The 25,203-nt window shown below is 42.1% G+C and overlaps 1 protein-coding gene across 1 annotated transcript in view; it reads left to right on the forward strand.

The window, feature by feature from the left end:
• LOC149452561 (NXPE family member 3-like) overlaps window positions 1–20,367 on the forward strand; it is a 37,333-nt gene extending 16,966 nt beyond the window's left edge. The window contains exons 2-6 of the mRNA XM_089689347.1: window positions 4,500–4,997; window positions 11,824–12,044; window positions 14,469–14,542; window positions 17,165–17,371; window positions 19,714–20,367. Coding sequence (XP_089545473.1) covers window positions 4,500–4,997; window positions 11,824–12,044; window positions 14,469–14,542; window positions 17,165–17,371; window positions 19,714–20,246 — 1,533 coding nt within the window. The 3' untranslated portion in view covers window positions 20,247–20,367. The remainder of the gene's footprint in view (window positions 1–4,499; window positions 4,998–11,823; window positions 12,045–14,468; window positions 14,543–17,164; window positions 17,372–19,713) is intronic.
• The last annotated feature ends 4,836 nt before the right edge of the window (window positions 20,368–25,203 follow it).

The raw sequence follows: 25,203 nt of genomic DNA on the forward strand, positions 1-25,203 counted from the left end.
TTGGTGTGATCACAACCAACTGACCTTGTTCCATCGCTTGTGGGAATGTGCTCGTGTTTCATCTTTCTGGGACCAAATCCTTCAATACATCAATCAACTTTACAACATCTCTGTCTGCAAAGAACCCATGATCTGTCTCTTTAGCTATGAAGAGCCTACAAAATCAACACACCCTTCACTTCCCCCCAGTGGATACATGTTTGCCTATTGGTGGCCCGCAAAGCCCTCATGCAAGCCTGGATTCATCCAAATCCCCGATCTCTCAAGGCAGTGACACAGGTGCTAACTAACCTTTTCAACTTGGAAAAGCTTGACACCATCACCCAAAACTTTAAGTCCACTTGTCATCTCATCTCAAGATGGAGACCCTACATGGAGCATTCCTTCTCACCTGCTGAATTAGCCGCTCACATGGAACCCTTCCGCTACACAGATTGGTATCTCAAAGCTCAACTAACCAATACACTGGGTAAACGCCAAGTCACCAACCTACCCTCCACTTATCCTCCTCCCCGACTTTCCGTGGATTCCATAAGTTTTACCTAGCCAACATGGTTATCCTTCTACAGTATACTATTAGATAAAGAAGTACTCCTGTTCAGGCTACTGTACCCAAGCTTCCATTCCTAGGGAATTGATTTACTGTAAGGCTCAACCTTCTTTACTGCCATGGTATACCTTACGTGCCTATTTCTAACATTATAGATGTTATACAGGCCTTTGTACTCCTTGTTTTACAAATAGTGTTGGCTGATAGTTTGTATTTCAAGATTGTATTGTTGTATTTACTTTGAAAAACTTCAATAAACATTTATTAGAAAAAAAAAGGGCCCCCCCACTACAGGATGCCTGGCGCTTCTCTAGTGATCTCATAAAGACTGGGTGAGAGGTTCTCTTACCCACTCATTGCTGTTACTAGTTACAATTATTTTGTTGCCAGCGGCTCCTTTGGGGGTAGCACTACACTGGCCAGATCACCAGGTGAAAATAGAAGAAAGCCTACAAAAAAGAAACTGAATGCAGCCATCACATCTAATGATTGGTACTTTGCAGCATAATATATTTTTCGGTTTTTGTTTAATACTGCTTTAACCACTTGCCGCCCAGCCACCGCAATTAAACGGCGGCAGGGCGGCGCTCGTAGGCAAAAGCACGTTTTAAAACGGCTGCCTTCAAAACAGGTAGGGGGCGTGCGCCCGCCCTACCTGTCCCGTGGGTGTCAGCAGTGGGTGTCAGTCGACGGGTCACGGCCGGTTTTTACCGTCCGTTTTCCCGCGATTGCCGGTGATCGCTAACACAGAGCAGGGCTGCATTGTTTACACACAGCCCTGTTCTGTGTCAGTTCTCTGACAGCTCGTGAGAAGCTGCAGAGTTTCTCTCCCTCGATCAGCTCCCCTCCCCCCCCCCCTCCAGTACACACCCCGGCCCCCTAGTAAAACACTCCCCTTACACTGCAAATTCTAAAAATGTTAACCCCTTCCTCCCCAGTGACATTAGTACAGTTTCAGTGTTTTTTTTTCACTGATCACTGTACTGGTGTCACTGGGGATGTCAGTGACCCCAAGTCAGTTCCCCCCCAGTGTCAAAATGTCCGCCGCTGTCCCGCAGTCCTGCCATAAGCCGCTGGTCACCGCCATATGGCGCTGATTGCCGCCAAAAGTCACTGATCGGCGCCATTATTAGTATAAATAAAAATTAAAAATCCCAGTATCTTTCCCGCCATTTGTAAACGCTATAACTTTCATGTAAACCAATTAATTTACACGTATTGGGATTTTTTTTAGCAAAGACATGTCACAGAATGCATTTTGGCAAAAATTTATGACTAAATTTGATTTTTGCATTTTTTTTTTTTTACTGGACATGTTTTATAGCAAAAAGTCCAAAATATTGTTTTTTTTTCCTCAAAATTGTCAGCCTTTTTTTTATAGCGCAAAAAATAAAAACCGCACAGGTGATCAAATACCACTGAAAGAAAGCTCAATTTGTGGGGGAAAAAAGGATGTAAATTTCATTTATGTACCGTATTGCATGACCGCACAATTGTCCGTTAAACTAGCGCAGCGCTGTATAGCAGAAAAATGGCGTAAATTGCAGTATTTATACCATAGTTTGTAGACGCTATAACTATCACACAAAGCAATAAATATACACTTATTGGGATTTTTTTTACCAAAAACATGGAGCAGAATACATTTTGGCCTAAATTTAAAACCAACTTTGAGTTTACTATATATTGTTTATAGCTGAAAGTAAAAAATATTGTTTTTCTTCAAAATTTTTGGCCTTTTTTTGTTTATAGCGTGAAAAATAAAAAGCGCACAGATGATCTAATACCACCGAAAGAAAGCTCTATTTGTGTGAAAAAAAGGACGTAAATTTCGTTTGGGTGCAGCATTGCATGACCGCGCAATTATCAGTTGAATTAGTGCAGTGCCAAGTAGCAAAAAGAGGCGTGGTCATTAAGGGGGGTAAACCCTCAGGAGGGCAAGTGGTTAATACTTTCACATTGAAACAGACCATCAGATATTTTTGAGTAGGTTCATTATAATTACTTGCTTGCCTTCTTTGCAAAAAGAAATGTCTTTTGATTGTTTGTTGGTTTGGAAAACACCTTTTGAACCTTTTAATGTGATCTCATGTAAATGGAATGAAATAAAGACATTCAAGTTACAGTATATATATCATACATTGTTTATGGCAAGTCCACTATCTTCAGATGTTTTTAATTGTTTCAAGAGCCCTTTTGTAGATTTTGTTGCATTCAAAACGTGACATATATCGAGTTGTTGATGCAGACTAAGCTCAACTTAGAGCATTAATAGTAAAATATTAATTTAATGAGTAGTAGTTCTTGCATGCATTTTTTTTAAGAGCTCAAGTAACATGATATGATAGTTATCAATATACCATAAACAACATTTTTTAAATATCCAGTTACACAGTCCCATACCCCCATCATTTCGTTGCTATGTTTAAAAGGGTTATGGGAAGGAGGTAGTTAACTTCTTTAAAGCCTGACTGTGGGCAATTTTATTGATTATTTTAAATTAATTTTTTTGCATTTAAAAAAAATAAAATAAAAAAGCAGCTGAGACTGCAACACTCGCCATTAATCCAGAGCTGTCCTCTGCAGCATTATTTCTACTCCACCACAAGATGTTCTCCTTTTCCAAGTTCAATGACACAGTTTAAATTCAATTAAGAAGACATATTAATAATGAATGGTTCTTATGACCCCTCCCCTAAGGGGGTTTCACTGTGGCCCCATTAATTAATCGTTGTTTAACCACTTCCCAACCGGCCGTTGCATATAAACGGCCGGACGGTGGCAGTACAGGGTCGGGGGGCCATTTATAAACGGCCTCTCCGCACTCTGCTTGTGCGCGCTCCCTCGGAGCGCGCAGCACCGCGATCCGGTGCCCGCTGTGTCCTCCGGACACAGTGAAACACCGATCGTCGGACGGAACCTCTGTACGAGGTCCCGATCATGTGATCACTGATTGGCCAATCAGTGATCACATGCAAAGTAGTAAGCAAGATGTCACTTGTGACATCATTGCTTACTACGTGTGAAATCTGTGAATGATCACAGAGGTCACATGGTACAAGGCTATTCACAACAGCCTTGTACCATGTGACAAGCTGTGACCAATCACAGCTCACTCAGTACTTCTCAATGAGTGCAAGAATGCAGAGAGAGAGAAAGAGAAATGATTGCTTTTACATCCTATATGGGTGTAAAAGCAATCAGTGTAAAAAAAAAAAAAAAAAAAATCTTCATCACCCCCCACAAGTAGTACAGTGTCACCATGGTGACACTGTACTGCTAGGGTGACAGTATGTAAAAAAAAATAAAAAAATAATAATATAAAAAAATAAAAATGTAAAGAAAAATGTTTAAAAATTATAATTTTTGGTTATAAACTTTGGATTTTTTTTTTTTTACTAAAAAGATAACAGAATAAATTTTGGCAAAGATTTATTTATTTATTTTTCAAAATTTTTGGACATTTTCATTTACATAGCAAAAAAATAAAAATCCCAGCGGTGAATAAATACCACCAAAATAAAGCTTTATCTGTCTCAAAAAAATGGTAAAAAATTAATTTGGGTACAGTGTTGCATGACCGCGCAATTGTCATTCAAAGTGTGATAGCGCTGAAAGCTGAAAATTGCCCTGGTCAGGAAGGGGGTAAAAGACACTGATCATCATTGTGTCAGTGCTGCTCTATACATCAATGGAGGACCTCCCGAGGTGAGAGAAGACAGCCCAGAGCATCACATGATTGAAGATTCTGAAAAGGTAAGTAGAAAAAAATCCAAAACCTAGGTAGGAACAACTAGGGGGTCTAAGCCCAGAGTTGGGCTTTAAACTATCCAAATGAATTTGATATACGAAATACACCATTAGATAATCATACAGTGTACCCGTTCTTTGACTTTATGGATAGCACCAATTATTATGGACATTAACAATTCATCAATGCTTCATTCAGGTAATTTCCAACATATTGTGGAGAGACTATTCCAATGCAAACAGTTCTCCAGCTACATTGGCGACTACGTCTACACCAACATTTCATCTGACCAGCCCTCAAAGTGAAGAGCTCAGCAATCTGCTGAAGATGATTGAATGGCCTCTGGCTCCAACCAATGTATCCCTGGAATTTTCCACCCACCCAAAGACTTCTGAATATTTTATAATCAATCCTCGGGCTACTTATGTGATTGGTGAATCACTGGAGGTTTTAATTATAGCTAAGGACCACAAAGGTAGGACAAAGAACTATGGAGGGGATTTCTTTCATGTGAAGTTTCACTCTTTGAGTCTGAAAGCTGGAGTGAGTGGCTCTGTTACAGATCATTATAATGGTTCCTATACGGCAAGGTTTATTTTTCAGTGGCCTGGAGAAACGAAGATCTCTGTGAAACTCATGCATTCCAGTGAAGCTATCGCAATTTTACATCAGCAGAGGGATACTCGACCAGACAAGGTAATACAATTGATTGGATAAATGTAAACGCAACATGGTTGATTAAGATAATAATGAAAAAGTTCTCCAGAAATTAGCAGAATTTACCAAAACATATTGCTTACAGGGATAAGAGGAGTAATTTTAGCTAAATAGATTTTGCAGTTGGCGGAATAATGCAGACAATCCAAATTTTCCTCACTATGCTGCTTGGGTGGGAAAAAAACATCAACCCTGTGGTGTATGCATCACAGTTTGAAGACCTTGCCTATGCATGATGGTACAAGCCAGCATACAATACAAAATCCTTTGTTGTAATAATTTGCATGGTCCACGCCGATCCCAACATAGCTGGCTACCGAAAGTTCATGCATGTTCATGTTCAAATGCAAAGGGTGGTGGCCTTTGCTGACAACTTGATCTTTTTTGTTACAAAATCTTTTGAAGTCCCTGAAGGTATACGGGGCACTGTCATACTTTAGAATCAATCTGGTTTCCCACCCTCAATGTCTCTACGGATCCAAACACAATTTGTAGCCTGAAACCCTCTTTTCCATTCGGATGGGCCTCTGCTGCGATCAGGTATCTCGGTATGAACATTACCCCAGACCTCTTTATTCTGCAAATTTCAAAACACTTCTTCTCAAGCTTAAAGAAGACTTATTGGATTGGCACTCTCTAACGCTGATGTGGTTTGGTCACTGCAGTGCTGTCAAAATTACTGTGCTTCCTCAAATTTTTTATTTGCTGCAAGCCCCTTCCATGTGTTTGTTGCCTTTCTTCTACTGGAATATCTGCTCCCAGTTTCAGAACTTCATCTGGTTTCACAAGAGACCACACCAGAAATTATAGAGCCTATCCTTGCCTAAGTCCTCTGGAGGTCTAGCCTTCCCGATATTCAAACTTATTATAGGGCCACACATCTTGCCAGGATAATCGTCTGGCACTGCCCTGGAGAAGCAAAACTCTGGGTCTCCATGGAGTTGGAGGACTCCCAGGGCAAAGCCTTGGGCTGGCCTTGGATTGCATCCCCTCTTCCGAAGGAGCTATGCATGCACCCTACCCTTGGCAGTACCCTCTGGGTTTCACCTAAAATGTTTTGCACCACCACAGTTTCCCTGCCCCCTTCACCCATGATCTCTATTCTGGGCAACCCTGATTTCACTCCTGACCTCCATGAGGACAATTTCATCACCTCAAAACCCAAGGCTACACCAATATATTTGATTTTCTAACCTAAGAGGGGATTTTGATTGCTAGAGATCTTACCCAACTTGCTGACCCTCCCCTAGATTTCTGGGGTGGACAGCTGTGCTACTTTCTCCGCCGGCGCTCCATTACTTTAGGTATTAACTACCCGCTTGCTGGATTTGAATCACTGTGCCATAGAGGGTAACCAGTACATCATTCTCCTTCCCTGTTTTATACCATCCTGACACATCCTGGAGAGAACTACATACCCTCCTTTCTCATAAAGTGGGAATCCGATCTAGGCATGAGTTTTACTCCTAGTCAGAGACCAGAAATTCTCCATTTAGCCCAAAGTCCTCTATCGCCACAAGGATCCAAAAGACTAGCTTCAAAATTCTCACCAGATGGTACAGGGTCCCATCCCTGCTTCACCATATCTCTTCCCTGATTCCCTACTCATGCTGGTGCTGTGGCATAGAGGGCGGGAACATGCTCCACATTTTCTGGACTTGTCCAGGAATTCAGTTGTTCTGGCAGGATACAACTGCTGTCATTAAACAACTCGCATGACTAACTGGTGGCCTGTCTGTTGCACTTAATGGAGAGACCTATAAAAAAATACAAAACCTCCCTAACATTCCAACTCTTAAATGCTGATAAAGCCTGTGTTCCGATTTGTTGGAGGAGTGCTGACCCTCCTACAAAGGCTCTCTGGTTTGCTAGAGTAAATGACCTGAGAGATATGGAGGACCTTACAACCACATTGCGTAACATGGAAGAGTCTTGTACTGAAATCTGGAGACCCTGGAAATACTTTGTCTATACTGATTCCTACCTCAACCAGCTGTCCAACTCCCAGTAAAGCTGTGCCTTTCACACCTTTATCCAGTGGAGGGGCGATTCTGTGTCCCTACCGCCCTCTTCCCCCCCACCCCTTCCCCCCGCCCTTCCCCCCCACCTCTCATTCTTTATTCCTCACATCCTTTACATCCTTACTTTCTATTTATTTAGAATTCCCAGTTACTGGCAGCATCACTATGCCTTCAACATAGGAGTGGGGGATGGGGTAAAGGACTTTGTTTACCAAGAGGACAAGGGACTCATCTCTACAACCCTGGTCAGTGGCTGTCAGGGTATGCAGGTGGGGGCCCTTCAGAATCTGGATGCTCCCTTTAAAAAATAAGAGGACCCCCACATACCGCCTTCCCCACGTAAATAAGTATGGGGTACATCCACAAAAACAAAAAAAGAATTGCAACCTGGAATTCAGGACATCCAAACATTTGGCAAATCTTTTTTAAGAAATTAAAAATCCCCAAAAATATCTGTCATTGTAAAACCCATCATCAGTCATTACTCCTGCTGCCAAAATAAAAAAAACTTGATGACCCAGTGCACACAATTGATCCCGATGTTACCCCTAGCTGAATGACTTCAAGAGGAGGATGGTGCTGACATCATTAACTGGTGGCCATATTTGAGCAGTGATATCACTACTATCTCTGCCCCTTTGCTTAAGTGGCACTGACTCCCAGTGACCTCATGGATTCCTAGGGACACCTTAGGAACTAGTGACATCGGCAAGCTGACATATATAAAAGCATTAGAAATACCACTTTCTCTCTATAATTTTTGGCTCCGACTGAATAGGGGGCTGAATGGGCAAAAGTTTCAGCTTTCGTTCAAAGTCTCAAACAGGAAATATTTAGTCTGAAGCTAGGTTCAGAGAAAACCATTAGCTAATATTAAGAGATAAGTAAAACTGCCTGAGTTTAGGTTGAAGAATCCCCCTTGAAGTCTGATGAACCCAAACTTCTAACTTACTAATAACATACAAAGCCATCCATAACTCTGCCCTGAGTTACATCACTAACCTCATCTCATACCATCAGTCTAATTGTCCTCTGTGGGCCTCACAAGACCTCCTCCTCTACCTATGTCCTACACTGTCTATCCTTTGATGGTCCCTGAAAACTCATCTCTATAAGAAAGCCTTTCCCACATCCACCTAACAAATGTAACTTTTATTTTCTGCATCAGCTCATCCACCACAGTTAATACCTTTTGTATCTCTTGACCCTCCCTTTTGGATTGTGACCTTTCACAAGCAGAGCCCTCCTGACCTTCTTGTATTGAATCCAGGGACAGACTGACAACTCATGGGGCCCCCGGGCAATAGGGGATCATGGGGCCCCTGTGTCCTCACCCACACTCCAAACCACATCCAAAAAAGCCTATAAAAAGGTACCAGGGGCATCTCATGGGGCCCCTTACTGACCTCGGGCCCTCGGGCAGTGCCCGAGTTCCCAAATGGTCAGTCCGCCCCTGACTGAATCCTATTCTGTAAAGCACTGTGCAAACTGTTATTGCTATGTAATCTTGAACAACATTATTATTAATATTAATAGTAATAATTTGATAGCAGCCCATTGAAGTCTATGGGAGCAGGTTCATGTTGATAAATTCTGGCCACTTTTAGGACTTAAAGGCAAAGTACTGTGAATAAAGGTATGAGAAACTGAGCACTGCCATAGGGAACATGTAACAATGGAAAACAAAAAATAATGTACAACTGGCAGAGGATCTCTTCATCTGGCTTTGAAGGCAACATTGAAAATGCACACATCCTTTAAAGCAGAGTTCCACCCAAAAGTGGAGGCTCCACTTTTCTGCTTCCTCCCCCCCTCCACTGCCACATTTGGCACCTTTTGGGGGAAGCAGGTACCTGGTTTGGACAGGTACCCTCTCCAACTTCCAGCTCAGTTCACTGTGGCACCCCCCCTCCACACCCCTCTGGGACACTTCCAAGTTTCCAGACAGCAGCCCATTCACAAAGACTAACACGCGTTGCACATGCACAGCAGGAGACCTTGATCAAGATGGCAGCACCAGCACCCGACAGCTGATTGAAGAATTGGCTTGGGGTGAGGACACCTCTGGATGCATGGGCAGGTAAGTGCCCTGACTTTTATGGGGGGGGGTTTTGGGGGGGCAGGGGCATTACTCCGCTTTAAGTAACATTTTCTTTTATGTAAAAGTGATACACATGGCTATACAGCAGCTAGATCACATTTACAGGCTGCAGAAGGAGTTCCCATTTGGGGAGAACAGGACCAGTCTGACTGGCGGCATCAGCTTCTCTGCGCATAGTGACAGGAACTGACATTGTTCCTACAACTGTGTGATGTCAGAAAGTGGAATTTATCAGAGGGATTTCATCACTTCCAGGTTCAGTTTGCCGTTACCAGCTTGTAAAACAGCCGATCAAGCTGACCTCATTTGTTCGGTTGCTTTGGAGGTCAGAGAAGAGATATCCCTAGATCTTTCCAAAAAAGAGGACCTGTCATGACCCAGGCTATCACAAGGGATGTTGTCTATCCCTTGTGTTAGTAATAAAGTAAAAAAATAAAATAAAGGGATAGTGTAAAAAAAAAAATCCTTAAATTTGAGTAAAATAATTAATACAATTAAAAAATGTTAGTGTGCTCCTGCTCCCCGTGCAAAGGAGAATGCACACGTAGGTCCTCAATGCATACATGCACACAACACATGTGAAACTGTAAACTGCCAACCTGTAAAGACTTTTAAGCATCACCTATGGATAACTTAATGAACCACAGTTTGTCGGATTTCCACTTGGTGTGTAATATATATATATATATATATATATACACAGTTGCAAGAAAAAAGTATGTGAACCCCTTGGGATTACGTGGAGTTTTGCGTGAATTGGGCATAAAATGTGCTCTGAACGTCATCTAAGTCACAACAATAGAAGAACACAGCCTGCTGAACATAATACTACACAAACATTAGATGTTGCCATGGTTTAATTGCACATAACATGTAAACATTCACAGTGCAGGGAGGAAAAAGTATGTGAGGCCCTAGCTTAATGACTTCTCCCAGAGCTAATTGGAGCCAGGAGTGAGCCAACCTTGACTCCAATCAGTGTGATGATATTGGATGTGTTGCTGACAGCTGTCCTGCCCTTAAAAAACACACACCTGTGTTGGGTTTACTGGTTTCGAGAAGCACTGTCTGATGTGAACCATGCCTCACAGAAAAGAGCTCTTAGAAGACCTACGATCAAGAATTGTTGACTTGCATGAAGCTGGAAAGGGTTACAAAAGTATCTCCAAAAGCCTTGATGTTCATGTGTCCACAGTAAGACAGACTGTCTACAAATGGAGAAAGTTTAGCACTGTTGCTACTCTCCCTAGGTGTGGTCATCCTGTAAAAATGACTGCAAGAGCACAGCGCAGAATGCTGCATGAGGTAAAGAAGAATCCCAGAGTGTCAGCTAAAGACCTACAGAAATCTCTGGCACATGCTAACATTTTTGTTGACACATCTACAATAAGGAAAACATTAAACAAGAATGGAGTACATGGGAGGACACCACGGAGGAAGCCATTGCTGTCCAAAAAGAATATTGCAGCACGTTTGAAGTTTGCAAAAGAGCACCTGGATGTTCCACAGCACTACTGGCAAAATATACTGTGGACAGATGAAACCTAGATTGAGTTGTTTGGGAAGAACACACAACACTATGTGTGGAGAAAAAAAGGCACAGCACACCAACATCAAAACCTCATCCCCACTGTGAAACATGGCGGAGGGAGCATCATGGTTTGGGGCTGCTTTGCTGCCTCAGGGCCTGGACGGATTGTTGTCATTGATGGGAAAATGAATTCCAGAGTTTATCAAGACATTTTGCAGGAAAACGTACGACCATCTGTCCGCCAACTGAAGCTCCGCAGAGGATGGGTGATGCAACAGGACAATGACCCAAAGCATACAAGTAATTCAACAAAACAATGGCTGCAACAGCACAGAATACGCCTTCTGGAGTGGCCCAGTCAGAGTCCTGACCTCAACCCGATTGAAATGCTGTGGCATGACCTTAAGAGAGCGATTCACACCAGACATCCCAAGAATATTGCTACACTGAAACAGTTTTGTGAAGAGGAGTGGTCCAAAATGACTCCAGATCGTTGTGCAGGTCTGATCTGCAACTACAGGAAACGTTTGGTTGAGGTTATTGCTGCCAAAGGAGGGTCAACCAGTTATTAAGTCCAAAAGTTCACATACTTTTTCCTCCCTGCACTGTGAATGTTTACATGTTGTGTGCAATTAAACCATGGCAGCATCTAATGTTTGTGTAGTATTATGTTCAGCAGACTGTGTTCTTCTATTGTTGTGACTTAGATGACGTTCAGAGCACATTGCATGCCCAATTCATGCAAAACTCCATGTAATCCCAAGGGGTTCACATACTTTTTCTTGCAACTGTGTGTGTGTGTATATATATATATATATATATATATATATATATATATATATATATACTATGTTTGGGTGTAATTTAGCATACTCTGCAACAAAAATGCTATAGCTCCATCTGCTGGTGAATTATGGCATCACTGAATAATCATAATACATGACTGCATTTAATTGTTAATTCTCCAATACTAAAAGATGTATACGACAGCTGAATGGAAGTTTCATTTTTGTAGGGAGTTGCAGTAGGTAGGTATACTTTTTATTTTGCCATCATAATAGGCATGTCAGATACTGGAGTTATTCTTCCATTTTTCCTGGAAATCCTCATTAACAGTTTGTTAGAACTGAATGTATAGTTTTTGGCCTACAGGTGTTCTTTAAGGGCTACTTTGAGAAAAATGGAACTCATGAAGTGGTTGAGTGCAATTTTGATCTACCTGGGAAGGAAGTCTGTGAATATTATGATCAGCGGAATCAAGAAAAGTGGGTGTGTCAGCGGCCAAAAGTGCTCCCATGTGACTCCTACCGGGACCATTCCTCGGGAGGAAACCGCAAAATCCAAAGCCAAGAAGAGCAACCATTCTTCTCAATGTAATTTTTTTGTTTGCTTTTCTATCTTCACTTTGTATTGCAACAATGCTCTTGCATCATTGAGTATTTTAGTCCACCATCTACTGTAGTAAGGTTTAATTAAAGTCCAACTCCGGTTTCGATATTTTTTACATTTACAGTATAGCGCACCCATGGGCGTAGCATCAGGGGTCTCAGGGGCCCCAATAGTGTGTCGTTAGTAGGAGGAGGGCACCTGAAGGTGAGGGTCATCTTTCATCACCTGGTGGGAAAGGGGCTTATCTGTCATCACCTGGTGGGGAAGATTGTCATTTGTCATTAACTGGTGGGGGAGGGGGTTTCTGTCATTACCAGCTGGGAAAGGGGAGTCCACTGTCATTACCTGGTGTAGGGGGTTCATCTGTCATTACCTGTTTGGGGGAAGGGGGCGTCTCTCATCACCTAGTTGGGAGTGGGGTCACTTGTCATTACCTGGTGGAGGAGGGAGTTATCCCCCCGGTTGGGGGGATTAGTGTCATTACCAGGAGGGGGAGTCACCTGTCTTTACAGGAGGAGGAGGTTATCTATGATTATCTGAAGTGGGGGGCTCTTGAAGAAGGGGTCATCGTTCAATATCAAGAGGAGGCAGGAGGGCATGTGTTATTACCAGAAGGGGGGTTTACTTTTCCCTAAAAAAAATTGTGTGATATCTGGAGTGGCACACTCTTTGATCAGCCCCCACTCAGCCCAGTACAGTACCCCCCCCCACCAACAGTCAAACCTGTTGATGGTCTGAGGCTGCTTTGCAGCTTCAGGATCTGGACGATTTGCCATAACTGATGGAACCTTGAATTCTGTGCTCTACCTGAAAATCCTGCAGGAGAATATCCAGCCATCAGTTCCTGACCTCAAGCTTAGTTGAACTTGGGTTATGCAACAGGGGATTTAGGGGTCAGTTATTTTTTTACATAGGGCACGGCAGGTTTGGACAGTTTTTTTCCAAAACTGCAGATTGTATTTACTCAGGTTAACTTTGTGTTAAAATTTGTTTGAAAATTTTGTTCATTGGAGTTGGCAGTCTATTTCCATGGACGTTATGCCGATTTGATGATCACTTATGTTTATTTTGATGGTCACTCATTATTTGTTATATGTCACGTTGCTTTCATTATTTTTTGTGCTGATTGACGCACGTTTATTTCCACTGTGCATTTTTCACTGGCATCAATCCTGATTATAAGGGGCATTTTTAGTTTCATGCATCTTGTACGATTAGTTTTGCACATATATTTCTTTGCTTTTTGATTTTATCACAGTTTTTTTTTGCACGGCGCTTTTTGTGCACTTTTATTTAGGACGTGTTAGTCCTATTATGTTGAATACATTATTTATGTTCACTTGGTGACCAGGGGCGGACTTACAACTCATGGGGCCCCCGGGCAATAGGAAATCATGGGACCCCTGTGTCCTCACCCACACTCAAACCACACCCAAAAAAGCCTATGAAAGGTACGAGGGGCATCTCATGGGGCCTCCTACTGACCCTGGGTCCTCGGGCAGTGCTCGATTGGTTAAATGGTCACTTGTTGATTATTGTGCATGTTGTTTTCATCACTATCCAGTGATTCGTAGTTTGGTCTGGGTTCAGGCCTTTACATTTTTATGTATTATTTATGATGCATTTGTAGTTTCATGCACCTTGTTTGATTAGTTTTGCACGTATTTTTGCCATTTGATTTTGGCACAGTTTTCTTTGCACGGTGCTTTTTGTGCACTTTTATTTAGGACGTGTTAGTCCTATTATGTTGAATACATTACTTATGTTCACTTGGTGACCAGGGGCGGACTTACAACTCATGGGGCCCCCGGGCAATAGGAAATCATGGGACCCCTGTGTCCTCACCCACACTCAAACCACACCCAAAAAAGCCTATGAAAGGTACCAGGGGCATCTCATGGGGCCCCCTACTGACCCTGGGTCCTCGGGCAGTGCTCGATTGGTTAAATGGTGATTCCGGCCCTGTTGGTGAATATTGTTCACTTTCTATTTCATCACAATCTATATTGCACTTAGTTTGGTCGGGGTTCAGGCCTTTACATTTTTATGTATTATTTATGTACACTTGTTGATTATTACTCACGTTGTCTTTGTCACAGTTCATATTGCACCTAATTAGGTCTGGATTCAGGCCTTTATACTTATCTCCTCTGTTTTGGGGTTATATTTTTTTTGTCTCCCAACTCTTCAAATTATTGTGTCCTTAGTACTATTGATATTAGCGCAACACCATTTTATTTGTTTCCTTGCACTAGTGGTGTCTAGGTCTAGGTGTTTGCAGCTTTTATCAATAGTCCTATCTATACCTATAGCAGCGCAGAAGGTTTTTTCTACTATTCATAAGATAGCATTAATAATGAATGAATACCCAGATTTCATAATTTAAGCACTTTTTTTGGCCCTCACAGGTCATTGATTGACCAAGAAATCCCATCAAATCTTGGGTCACTTAACGTCTTACCTCTGAAGAATGTCACAAATGGTAGGTGAGAAACCCTTGAAATAACTTTCTGGTCTCAGGGAGCCCCTGCTAAAATATACTATATCTACAACTCATGGTATATTAGTCTGATGGTCAGTGGGAAGAACGCTCCCTACACTTGTGGTCACTGAGAAGAATTACCCCCTTACAGATAGCTAAAGAGATCATTGGTGTCAGTGGAAGCAACCTCTGAAGGAACCTTAGGATTCCATGGAACCCTGGTTGAGAAACCCTGATCTAAAGCTTTGACATTCTGGAATTGCACTCTGAGCCCTATAGACCCACCATCTCCCAATTCAAAAGTACCCTTATTGGCCACTGAGGTGCTCTCATTAGACCAAGATGGTAGGTATTTTGAATTTATATCCAGTTGGTTAACCCCCCTGGCGGTATTCCAGAGTGTAGCTCGGGGTAAAGTTTCAGTACCAAAAGCGGTAACCCCGAGCTACACTCGGGAATACACTGCAGCGTTGCTCAGGGATCCCTCCAGCACTTACCTTGTCCTGCGCTCTCGCGATGTCCTCCCTGCAGTGTCCCCGGCCATCTCCTCCGGCCGATGCCGGCATCCGTCTTCCGGGTTCCGGTCCCTGTGAGCGTCGTGATGTACGGGGGACGGTACCGGCGGGAGATTTGAAAATTTTAAAAAGTGACATTCACTAAATACACTAAAATCACATAGTATAACATTCCTGTATCAAACCATTTCACATACATTTTGTCCCGAGTGCTTTGTCCGGCACCCTGCCTGCATTTTTACTGTTCTTTCTGCCTGGAAACTGAGAAACGTCCATGGCGTCCAAAAAGCGTCCCTTTAGGTCAAAAGCGGTTTTAGACCGGCTAGAGAACAGCGATAGTAAATCAGAACCACTTGCAGAATTGAGTGATAATGATTCGTGGGGGAAATTCGTCATCAGACACTGAAAACGATTCTGCGACTGAGCTCAGCGATGTGCGAACTTGGCGCTCTATTTCACATTTCAGTGTTTTTGGTTTGATTATATTATTGAATTACATTTATTATTATTATATTATGATTTTTTATGATTATTTATTAAATTATAATTTATGATTTTGTGTTTCAAATTTTATCATCCCCGGGATGTTTACTAGACTCTTGTTCGGACAGATTTCAGTGAGTTATTCCTAAGAATTACAGGCTTACAATAAAAAAACGACATATTTCCATGCAAAAAAATTTACCGCTTTCAGCACAGAAATATGAACATAATCAGACCGCTAGGGAGGTTAAAGATAGCTGGTTTCATGTGTTGCACGTTCAGAAGCTGGATAACACAGGGTAGAGGTATGGAGTAGTAACTGTCACTTCAGGTGGCTTTTCACAACCTGACTCAAGCTAAAGAATGAGACATAAAAGTATGCAAAGCTAAATAATGGGGAAATATAAACCGTTTATATAAACTAAACAAGTAGAAATATTATAATCATTTAACTTTTTCACCGCCAGGTCTACATGTGGTACGCACCTGACAGCAGGGGTTTTATACACAACCCAGTAACTGCAACCATCTGGTTTGTGTATAAAAATGAAAAGCAGACTCTTGCCTGTCAGGTGGAAACAGTTGGGCAGCTGCTCTGCTGCTCGATGGCTTCCACAGCCCCCCAATATCAGTCCCCCCCCAGGAGGGTGGAGGGGAGAGAGGAGAGCAGAAGAATGTCCGATCTCCTCCCCTTCTTCTTGTGATCCGGAAAGCAACGTGTATGACGCCACCTCCAGGTCACAGTTGTCACTTTCCCCGGTTAGAATAGCCAGGGATACATGTATTGCAATACCTCTAGTGGAGACCAGAGGAGACATTGGGGTCTTTCAGACCCTGCATGTCTCAATAAAGAGAACCCGTCACCTAAAAATCATCACATAGGGGACTTTGTGTCCCCTATTTGATGAAATAAAAAGGTAGATCTTCTTTTTTTTTTTTTTTAATTGCAAAAAATAACATTAGACCCAAGCACATAACACCCCCCCCCCCCACAAAATCTACGAATGTAAACGCACGTGTCCAGGTGCCTACGTGTGAAAACATTGATTGACATACACATGTAACATATCACCGTGCATTCCGGAGTGAGAGCAATAATTGTAGAACAAGACCCCATCTGTAACACTGAACTGATGACCTGCATGTGGCTTTTGAAGCATCACCTATAGAAAATATGTGTGCTTGTCGCCATTTCATAGGCACACACAAATTTAAGGTTTGGCATGTTGGGTATCTATTTACTCAGCACAACCTCATTTTTTATTCACTTTAGTGTGTTTTTTACTGAAAATTTGTGGTACTATTGTGTATCATAAAAAGTTAGAACTACCACTATTGTATTGTCTAGGATGTCTGCTTTCAAAAAATAGATAATGTTTGGAGGGGGGGTATAATTTCCAGGCCTAAAATATTTTTTTAAACGTGTGCAACAAATGCAAAAACACCTATGGCAGCAAAAGGGTTAATACGTCTTCAGAAGTCTACTTATGGCTTGATCTCCTATTGTTGAGTTCAGTTGTACATTTGTACTAGAATATAATTAAAGGTAATAATCATTCATAATTAAAAATAAATACTTGATATTAATGACATCATGAGAAAGGTTTTCATTATTTTTCTCCAGGTGCAAATGTTGCATGTATTGCTGGACTAAAGAATCCAAACCCCTCAGGCTTCTATTACAAAGATGTCTGGAAGTCTCTGGTTTGCTCCAATAAACAGTTTGATGATCATACTACAGCAGCAAAATGCCTTGCTGGGAAGATAGTCTACATGTTTGGAGACTCTACACTGCGACAGTGGTGGGAATACCTTGTGGATTTCATACCAAGTATGTTACAAAACAGGGAACAAGTAGAACCCCTATCAGGTTTTTTTTTATTATTAGTGTCCTGTTGGGGAGATTTCCCTTTGATGCCTATCCTAGTGTCACAGTCAGGGGTCAGGCTTGGAGATGTAGCAGTAGAGAGGCTCCCACCGACCAGGGGAATAAGTACACAAGCAGGTCACTCTGGTGGATAATGTGAGCTCACCTGAGGTGCGGGGTCTAAGCACTAACCCGTATTCACCAGACCTCCTGATGGTGGAGATAGGTTTTGCTGTGTGTTGATACCAGGTCACAGTCCTCAGGATCATCCCACCAGGAGGTGAGCAAGTTGGGTAACAATAACAGGAATCAAGCAGAAATATAGTCAGCAAACAAGCCACAGTTCAGTAACAAGTGGTTGCAGGTTGGGATCAAGTGGAAGTATAAGCGAGGAACAAGCCAAAGGTCGGTAACGTATAGTAGTGAAGACAAGAACAGCTGCAGGTAGGGGTGGACTGACCATTTGGAAACTCGGGCACTAGGGGGCCCCATGAGATGCCCCTGGTACCTTTTTCATTGGCTTTTTTGAGTTTGGGCAAGGACACAGGGGCTCCATGATCCCCTATTGCCCGGGGGCCCCATGAGTTGTCAGTCCGCCCCTGGCTGCAGGTATGCGAAGGATTAAGATATCAGCTGGAGAGAACACAACAATCTGGCAAACATAAAGTGCAAACACATGGCCCAATTAGTTCATGGGAGGAGCAAAGAGGTCAAGGTTTACAAGAAACAAGGTACAAGGCAAGATTGTCGAATGGTTAGGATAGGGGAAATGTCCAGCATCTCAGATGGCTCAGCAGGTTGCGGCCAGATAGAGCAGAGGTCCAGGGTTCAAATCCAGGTCTTGACACCTGGTGACAATGTTTTCATTGTGAAAGGAAATAATGGCAAATCTCCAATGGGGACACATTCAGTAATGTGCTAGCGTTGGTTCATGCCTTTCCCTACACTACAAACTATGGGATCAATTCACTCAGAGTTAAATAATGACTGAAAAAATGCGGTAAAATAACGTATTTTTTTGCAAATGTGCAATTCACAAAACATTTTGCGGTAAATAACTATTGCGGCAAAATATCTGTATTGCTGTCATTGCCAGATAATTTATTGCGGTAATATATTGCACAGTAGCTGGCTGTTAAGGAAGTCAGCCGCTGTGTCCCTAACAACTGATACCTTATCAGCTGTCAGTGCGTGTCCCGTTGACAGCTGAATTAAAACAAAACATGTCAGCAAATACAAATGATGAAAAAAGCAAAATAAAATACAAAATGGCATGCGGGTCCCCTCACAATCCTAAGGGATTTTGGGTCTGGTATGGATCTGGGGGGGGGGGGGGCAGGCCATTTTTTAAAAAAATGTTGGCATGGTGTTCCCCTTAGTATCCATACCAGACCCCTGGGGGGACTCCCTTGCTGCATCAGAAAAAATACCGCTACCAAAACCCTGGTGATAAATATTGCATCTTTTTTTACTTCCTGTTGTGTTTGTGAATTGGAAATAATGAAGACGCTTAATCCCAACACACACGTTCCTACTAAAGATGGCTGTATGCATAGGTGGGTGCAGGCGGACTGACAACTATTGGGGCCCCCGGGCAATAGGGGATCATGGCGCCCCTGTGTCCTTGCCCAAGCTCAAAAAAGCCTATGAAAAAGGTACCAGGGGCATCTCATGTGGCTCCCTACTGACCCCAGCCCTCGGGCAGTGCCCGAGTTTCCAAATGGTCAGTCCGCCCCTGGGTGGGTGCTGCAGCAACCTTCAACTGGAATCAAGCCGAGTCAACAGAGAGAAATGTAACCAGCACACCTGATGAAGGGGTCCTTCGAGTCTCCGAAATGTTGCCTTGCGGTAACTATGTAAACCTTCAGTAAAGCCTTTTTTGACCCATATTGGATATCCTTGGTGTTCCAGTGACATTTCTGTCCTGTGAATTGGACTTAATAGCTTACCACATGGTTTTTTTAAATTTTTTATTTTGGCGTTAAATACCATAGAATCATTTTTTTTTTTTTGTGAATTGGACATTTTGTTACCACATGCAATAATTTAAGCAAATGAGTCACGTGACAGTAATATCGCATGAGGTAATCTTTAGCAAATTGACCCCGAAGTCTTTTTACTTCAGTTGTGTGCCTGTTAGAGAGATTTACCCTTACTTTCTTTCCTTGTGTTGAGTGGTGAAAACATTTCCCAAACTGGGCCAACAAACAACAAAAAAAAATTTTGCCTAGAGATACACTTCAGCCATTCTCATAATTGTGATTCACTTGTTAATTTTACCATGCATTTTATTTCCAAAATCTTAGCTCTGAAGGAGATCAGTCTTCATGTGACTCACAACCCAGGTCCGCTTCTAGCCACAGATGCAGAATTTAATTATTTGGTCCAGTGGAGAGCCCACCAAAAACCTTTACGTATGGAACGTACTGGAGTACCAGAACTACGCTACATTGCTTCAGAGTTGGATAGATTGGGGAAGCGGAATGGGATGATCATCGTATTAACATGCTGGAGCCACTTCCTCACTTACCCTGTTGGAGTGTATATCCATAGGTTACATCACATTCGAGAAGCAGTAGTTCGGCTGTTAGAGCGCAGCCCCGAAACAAAGATCCTCATCAAATCAGCCAACACTGGCTACCGGTTTGACCATGGAAGTGACTGGTTATCATTGCAGCTGGACACTTTGATGAGGGCTATGTTCTCTAAGCTACCAGTTATCATTCTTGATGTTTGGCAGATGACCTCTTGCCACCGAGAACCTGAAAATATCCACCCTATAAAGGTCATTATTAAAAATGAGGTAGACTTGATGCTTTCATTTATATGTCCTCATTAACAATCACTGGCGTGTTTTAATAATGTTTAGAGCACATTCTTCAGTGGGAAGTCCAGGTGTAGGTAACACCAGCTACAGTGGGGATCGAAGGTTTGGGCACCCCAGCTAAAAATTTGTATTAATGTGCTTAAAGAAGCCAAGGAAAGATGGAAAAATCTCCAAAAGGCATCAAAGGCACAGATTATACATTCTTATAATATGTCAACAAAAGTTAGATTTTATTTCCATCATTTACACTTTCAAAATAACAGAAAACAAAAAAATGGCGTCTGCAAAAGTTTGGGCACCCTGCAGAATTTATAGCATGCACTGCTCCCTTTGCAAAGCTGAGACCTGCCAGTGCCATGGATTGTTCTCAATCATCGTCTGGGAAGACCAGGTGATGTCAATCTCAAAGGTTTTAAATGCCCAGACTCATCTGACCTTGCCCCAACAATCAGCACCATGGGTTCTTCTAAGCAGTTGTCTAGAAAACTGAAACTGAAAATAGTTGACGCTCACAAAGCTGGAGAAGGCTATAAGAAGATAGCAAAGCGTTTTCAGATGTCAATATCCTCTGTTCGGAATGTAATTAAGAAATGGCAGTCATCAGGAACAGTGGAAGTTAAAGCAAGATCTGGAAGATGAAGAAAAATATCAGACAGAACAGCTCGCAGGATTGTGAGAAAAACAATTCAAAACCCACGTTTGACTGCACGATCCCTCCAGAAAGATCTGGCAGACACTGGAGTTGTGGTACACTATTCCACTATAAAGAGATACTTGTACAAATATGGTCTTCATGGAAGAGTCATCAGAAGAAAACCTCTTCTACGTCCTCACCACAAAAATCATCGTTTGAACTTTGCAAATGAACATATAGACAAGCCTGATGCATTTTGGAAACAAGTTCTGTGGACCGATGAGGTTAAAATGGAACTTTTGGCCGGAATGAGCAAAGGTATGTTTGGAAAAGAAGGGGCACAGAATTTAATGAAAAGAACCTCTGTCCAACTGTTAAGCATGGGGTTGGATCAATCATGCTTTGGGGTTGTGTTACAGCCAGTGGCACAGGGAACATCTGAGGAGTAGAAGGAAAAATGGATTCAATAAAATTTCAGCAAATTTTGGATGGTAACTTGATGCCATCTGTGAAAAAGCTGAAGTTAAAGAAAGGATGGCTTCTACAAATGGATAATAATCCTAAACACACCATGAAATCCACGGGGGATTACATCAAGAGGCGTAAACTGAAGGTTTTGCCATGGCCTTCACAATCTCCTGACCTCAACATAATTGAAAATCTATGGATAGACCTTAAAAGAGCCGTGCGTGACAGACAGCCCAGAAATCTCAAAGAACTGGAAGACTTTTGTAAGGAAGAATGGGCAAAGATACCTCAAACAAGAATTGAAAGACTCTTGGCTGGCTACAAAAAGTGTTTACAAGCTGTGATACTTGCCAAAGGGGGCAGTACAAGATATTAACTCTGCAGGGTGCCCAAACTTTTGAAGACGCCATTTTTTTGTTTTCTGTTATTTTGAAAGTGTAAATGATGGAAATAAAATCTAACTTTTGTTGACATATTATAAGAATGTCTAATCTGTAATTTGATGCCTTTTGGAGATTTTTCCATCTTTCCTTGGCTTCTTTATGCACATTAATACAAATTTTTAGCTGGGGTGCCCAAACTTTCCATCCCCACTGTATATAGAGAACAGACAATGTTATGAACTGCTTTGGTTTCAGATGGATTTACCGAGCAGATAAGTACATTTACTGACAAATGTAGACAAGCCTAGTGTGGCTTGATTGAACCGCAGCTTTTATTTATATGCCTCTCACTGTAAACTTGATTGTTTGATAAAATTAAATAATGTATTTTTTTATCTTATCTATTTGAAACCTTGAATAAATGAATAAAACTGTAATAATACAGTATATCATCATCCTTCTATTCCAAGAGTCTTTGTGGTCAAATGTGAAAAGTCCAAAAATCCCTTTGTGCATTCAGTGAGAATTTTTTACCATCCAAGTGATTGCCACCACCATTCACCCAATGCACTCATCAGGATCCACAGACCTATGGATGAAATAGGTCGCTATGCGCTTTTCCCTATTCAGGGGGCATTAGCAATATTATCACCAGATTTATCATCCACCTCCAATTTCTCTTCAGTTAACCACTTCCAGTGCGGACACTTTCACCCCTTCCTGTCCAGGCCAATTTTCAGAATTCAGTGCTATCACACTTTGAATGACAATTGCGCGGTCATGCAACACTGTACACATATGAATTTTTTAGCATTTTTTGAGACAGATAAAGTTTTATTTTGGTGGTATTTTCGCACTGCTGGGATTTTTATTTGTTTTGCTATGTAAATTAAAAAGTCCAAAAATTTAGAAAAAAAGTGCTTTTCTTATAAAATTTTGCAAATAAATAGTATTTCATCATAAATCTTGGCCAACATTTATTCCGTTTATCTTTTTAGTAAAAAAAAAAATAACCCAAATTAGTTTATAACCAAAATTATATTTTTTTTAAATGTTTTTTTATTTTTTTACATTATGTATTTTTTTTTTTTTTTTTTTACATACTGTCACCATGGTGACACTGTACTACTTGTGGGGGGTGATGAAGAATTATTTTTTTTTTTTTTACACTGATTGCTTTTACACCCATAAAGGCTGTAAAAGCAATCATTTCTCCTTCTCTCTGGCTGCATTCTTGCAGCCATTGAGAACTACTGAGTGAGCTGTGATTGGTCACAGCTTGTCACATGGTACAAGGCTGTTGTGAATAGCCCTGTACCATGTGACCTCTGTGATCATTCACAGATTTCACACGTAGTAAGCAATGATGTCACAAGTGACATCTTGCTTACTACTCTGCATGTGATCACAGATTGGCCAATCAGTGATCACATGATCGGGACCTCGCACAGAGGTCCCGTCCAACGATTGGTGTTCCACTGTGTCCGGAGGACACAGTGGGCACCGGATCGCGGTGCTGCGCGCTCCCAGGGAGCGTGCACAAGCAGGGGGCGGGGAGGCCATTTATAAACAGCCCCCGCCCCTGCACTGTCACCGTCCGGCCGTTTATATACAATGGCCGGACAGGAAGTGGTTAAATTTATTACACCAAGAATCATCATCTAAAATGGCTCCTCAGGTCAAGAACATAAGGATAAACATCATGGTGCTTCACCTTAAAATTTGTCTTAATAAAAAAGAAAAAAATCATGGGATGTCCCCTTAAAGCTTTTGGATTGGCCTCAGCTTACTGGGTAACCCCCTACTGGTCACTTCCGGGCTGACGCGAGGACATCACAATGCTTCACTCCGACGCATTTCATCACATTTACCTGTGTCCTCTTCAAAGGTATTTACGCTATGAAAGCACAAATTAATAAGCACTATGTATTAAAAGATTTGTATCGTCAATATTGCACTGCACTTATTTGTTTATAGATTTCTGTTGGATGTTTGAAGCGCATATCAGTGAGATCAGCAATTATTGGTTAAAACCAATTTTTCCTGCCACACCCTCTGATGTGTTTTGCCCCACCCATAGGGGGCTTGGCCTCAGGAGATGCATCAGAGGGCGTGGCCGGAGTGACAGCTGAGGCCATTTGCACCACAGTGTATTTATAGGACTCCTTGGGACGGGTATGAGTGGCGCCCATCCTCTTTCTCTGCACACTGCCTAGTTTCTGGATAACTTGGGATGCTGTTCCCCTCTTCCTTGCCAGCGGGGTGATCATGTCCTGTCCAGCCTTGAGCGGTGCCATATGCTTGCTACATGGTTCTTTTCCTGAGTAGGGGATTAGAATTTTCAAAGAGAATTTTTTAGAATTTATTTGTCACACATAGGCGGCAATGGTGGTGGTGGTGGTGGTGGTGGCGGTGGGGGGGGGGGGGGGTGTTACGCACACTCCACAAGCTGACTGTTGGCTTTCTAATGAAAGTGATTGGGTGGTTAACATGTGCCCTCCTGTGCAATCCCCCTGCAATGCTTCTCAGTCTCCGCAGTCCCACCTGCTGGCCCGGGATTTAAATTGCTGGTGTCATTGGGTGGAGGTGAGATCCAAGCTTGATCCATTTGTGATCTCCCCTAGTTGCAAAGAACCAGGGAATAATGTGTATGACATCACTTCTGCTTTCTAGTGTCATGTTTTCCAGCTGCTGCAAACAGGGAAGAAGCTAATGGAGTATGATCTGTGCTCCATTAGTTTCAATGGAAGGCAAGTGAGACATCTAATATATGCTAATGTTTCATTAAAAAGATCCTGTCACAAAGTAATTATATTATAAAAGGGGCTTCTAAAGCCCAATGTGATATAAATAATATTTCAGTGAAAAAAGCGTAAAGAAAGTTACACCCAAGCATTTAGAAACCCACCCCAAAAGAAGTTAAGCCTATCCTGTCCCCACACATGTGCATGTAGGAACGCTAATACATCTGCTGGGGGAGCCTATGCACAAAAATGTAATTTGCACTACACATGTTAACTTGCCTACCGGGCACTTATACCCCCTTATTTACCAGGCCAATTTTCAGCTTTCAGCGCTGCCGCACTTTGACAATTGCGCGGTCATACAACATTGTACCCATATGAAATTTTGATCTTTTTTTCTCACAAATAGAGCTTTCTTTTGGTGGTATTTAATCACCACTGGGCGCTTTACATTTTGCGCTATAAATTAAAAAAGTGCAAAAAATTTGAAAAAAAAAAAAAAAGTTTCTTTGTTTCTATTATAAAATTTTTCAAACAGGTAATTTTTCTCCTTCACTGATGTGCGTTGATGAGGCAGCACTGATGGGCACTGATAGGCGGCACTGATGGGCACTGATAGGCAGCACTAAAGGGCACTGATAGGCAGTACTAATGAGGTGGCACAGATAGGCGGCACTGATAGGCAGCATTAATGAGGTGTCACGGATAGGCGACACTAATATGCAGCACTGATAGGCGGC

This window comes from Staurois parvus, unplaced genomic scaffold (assembly GCF_062004578.1).
Source record: "Staurois parvus isolate SC_StPar_1 unplaced genomic scaffold, SC_StPar_1.0 ptg000470l, whole genome shotgun sequence".
NCBI lineage: Eukaryota > Metazoa > Chordata > Amphibia > Anura > Ranidae > Staurois > Staurois parvus.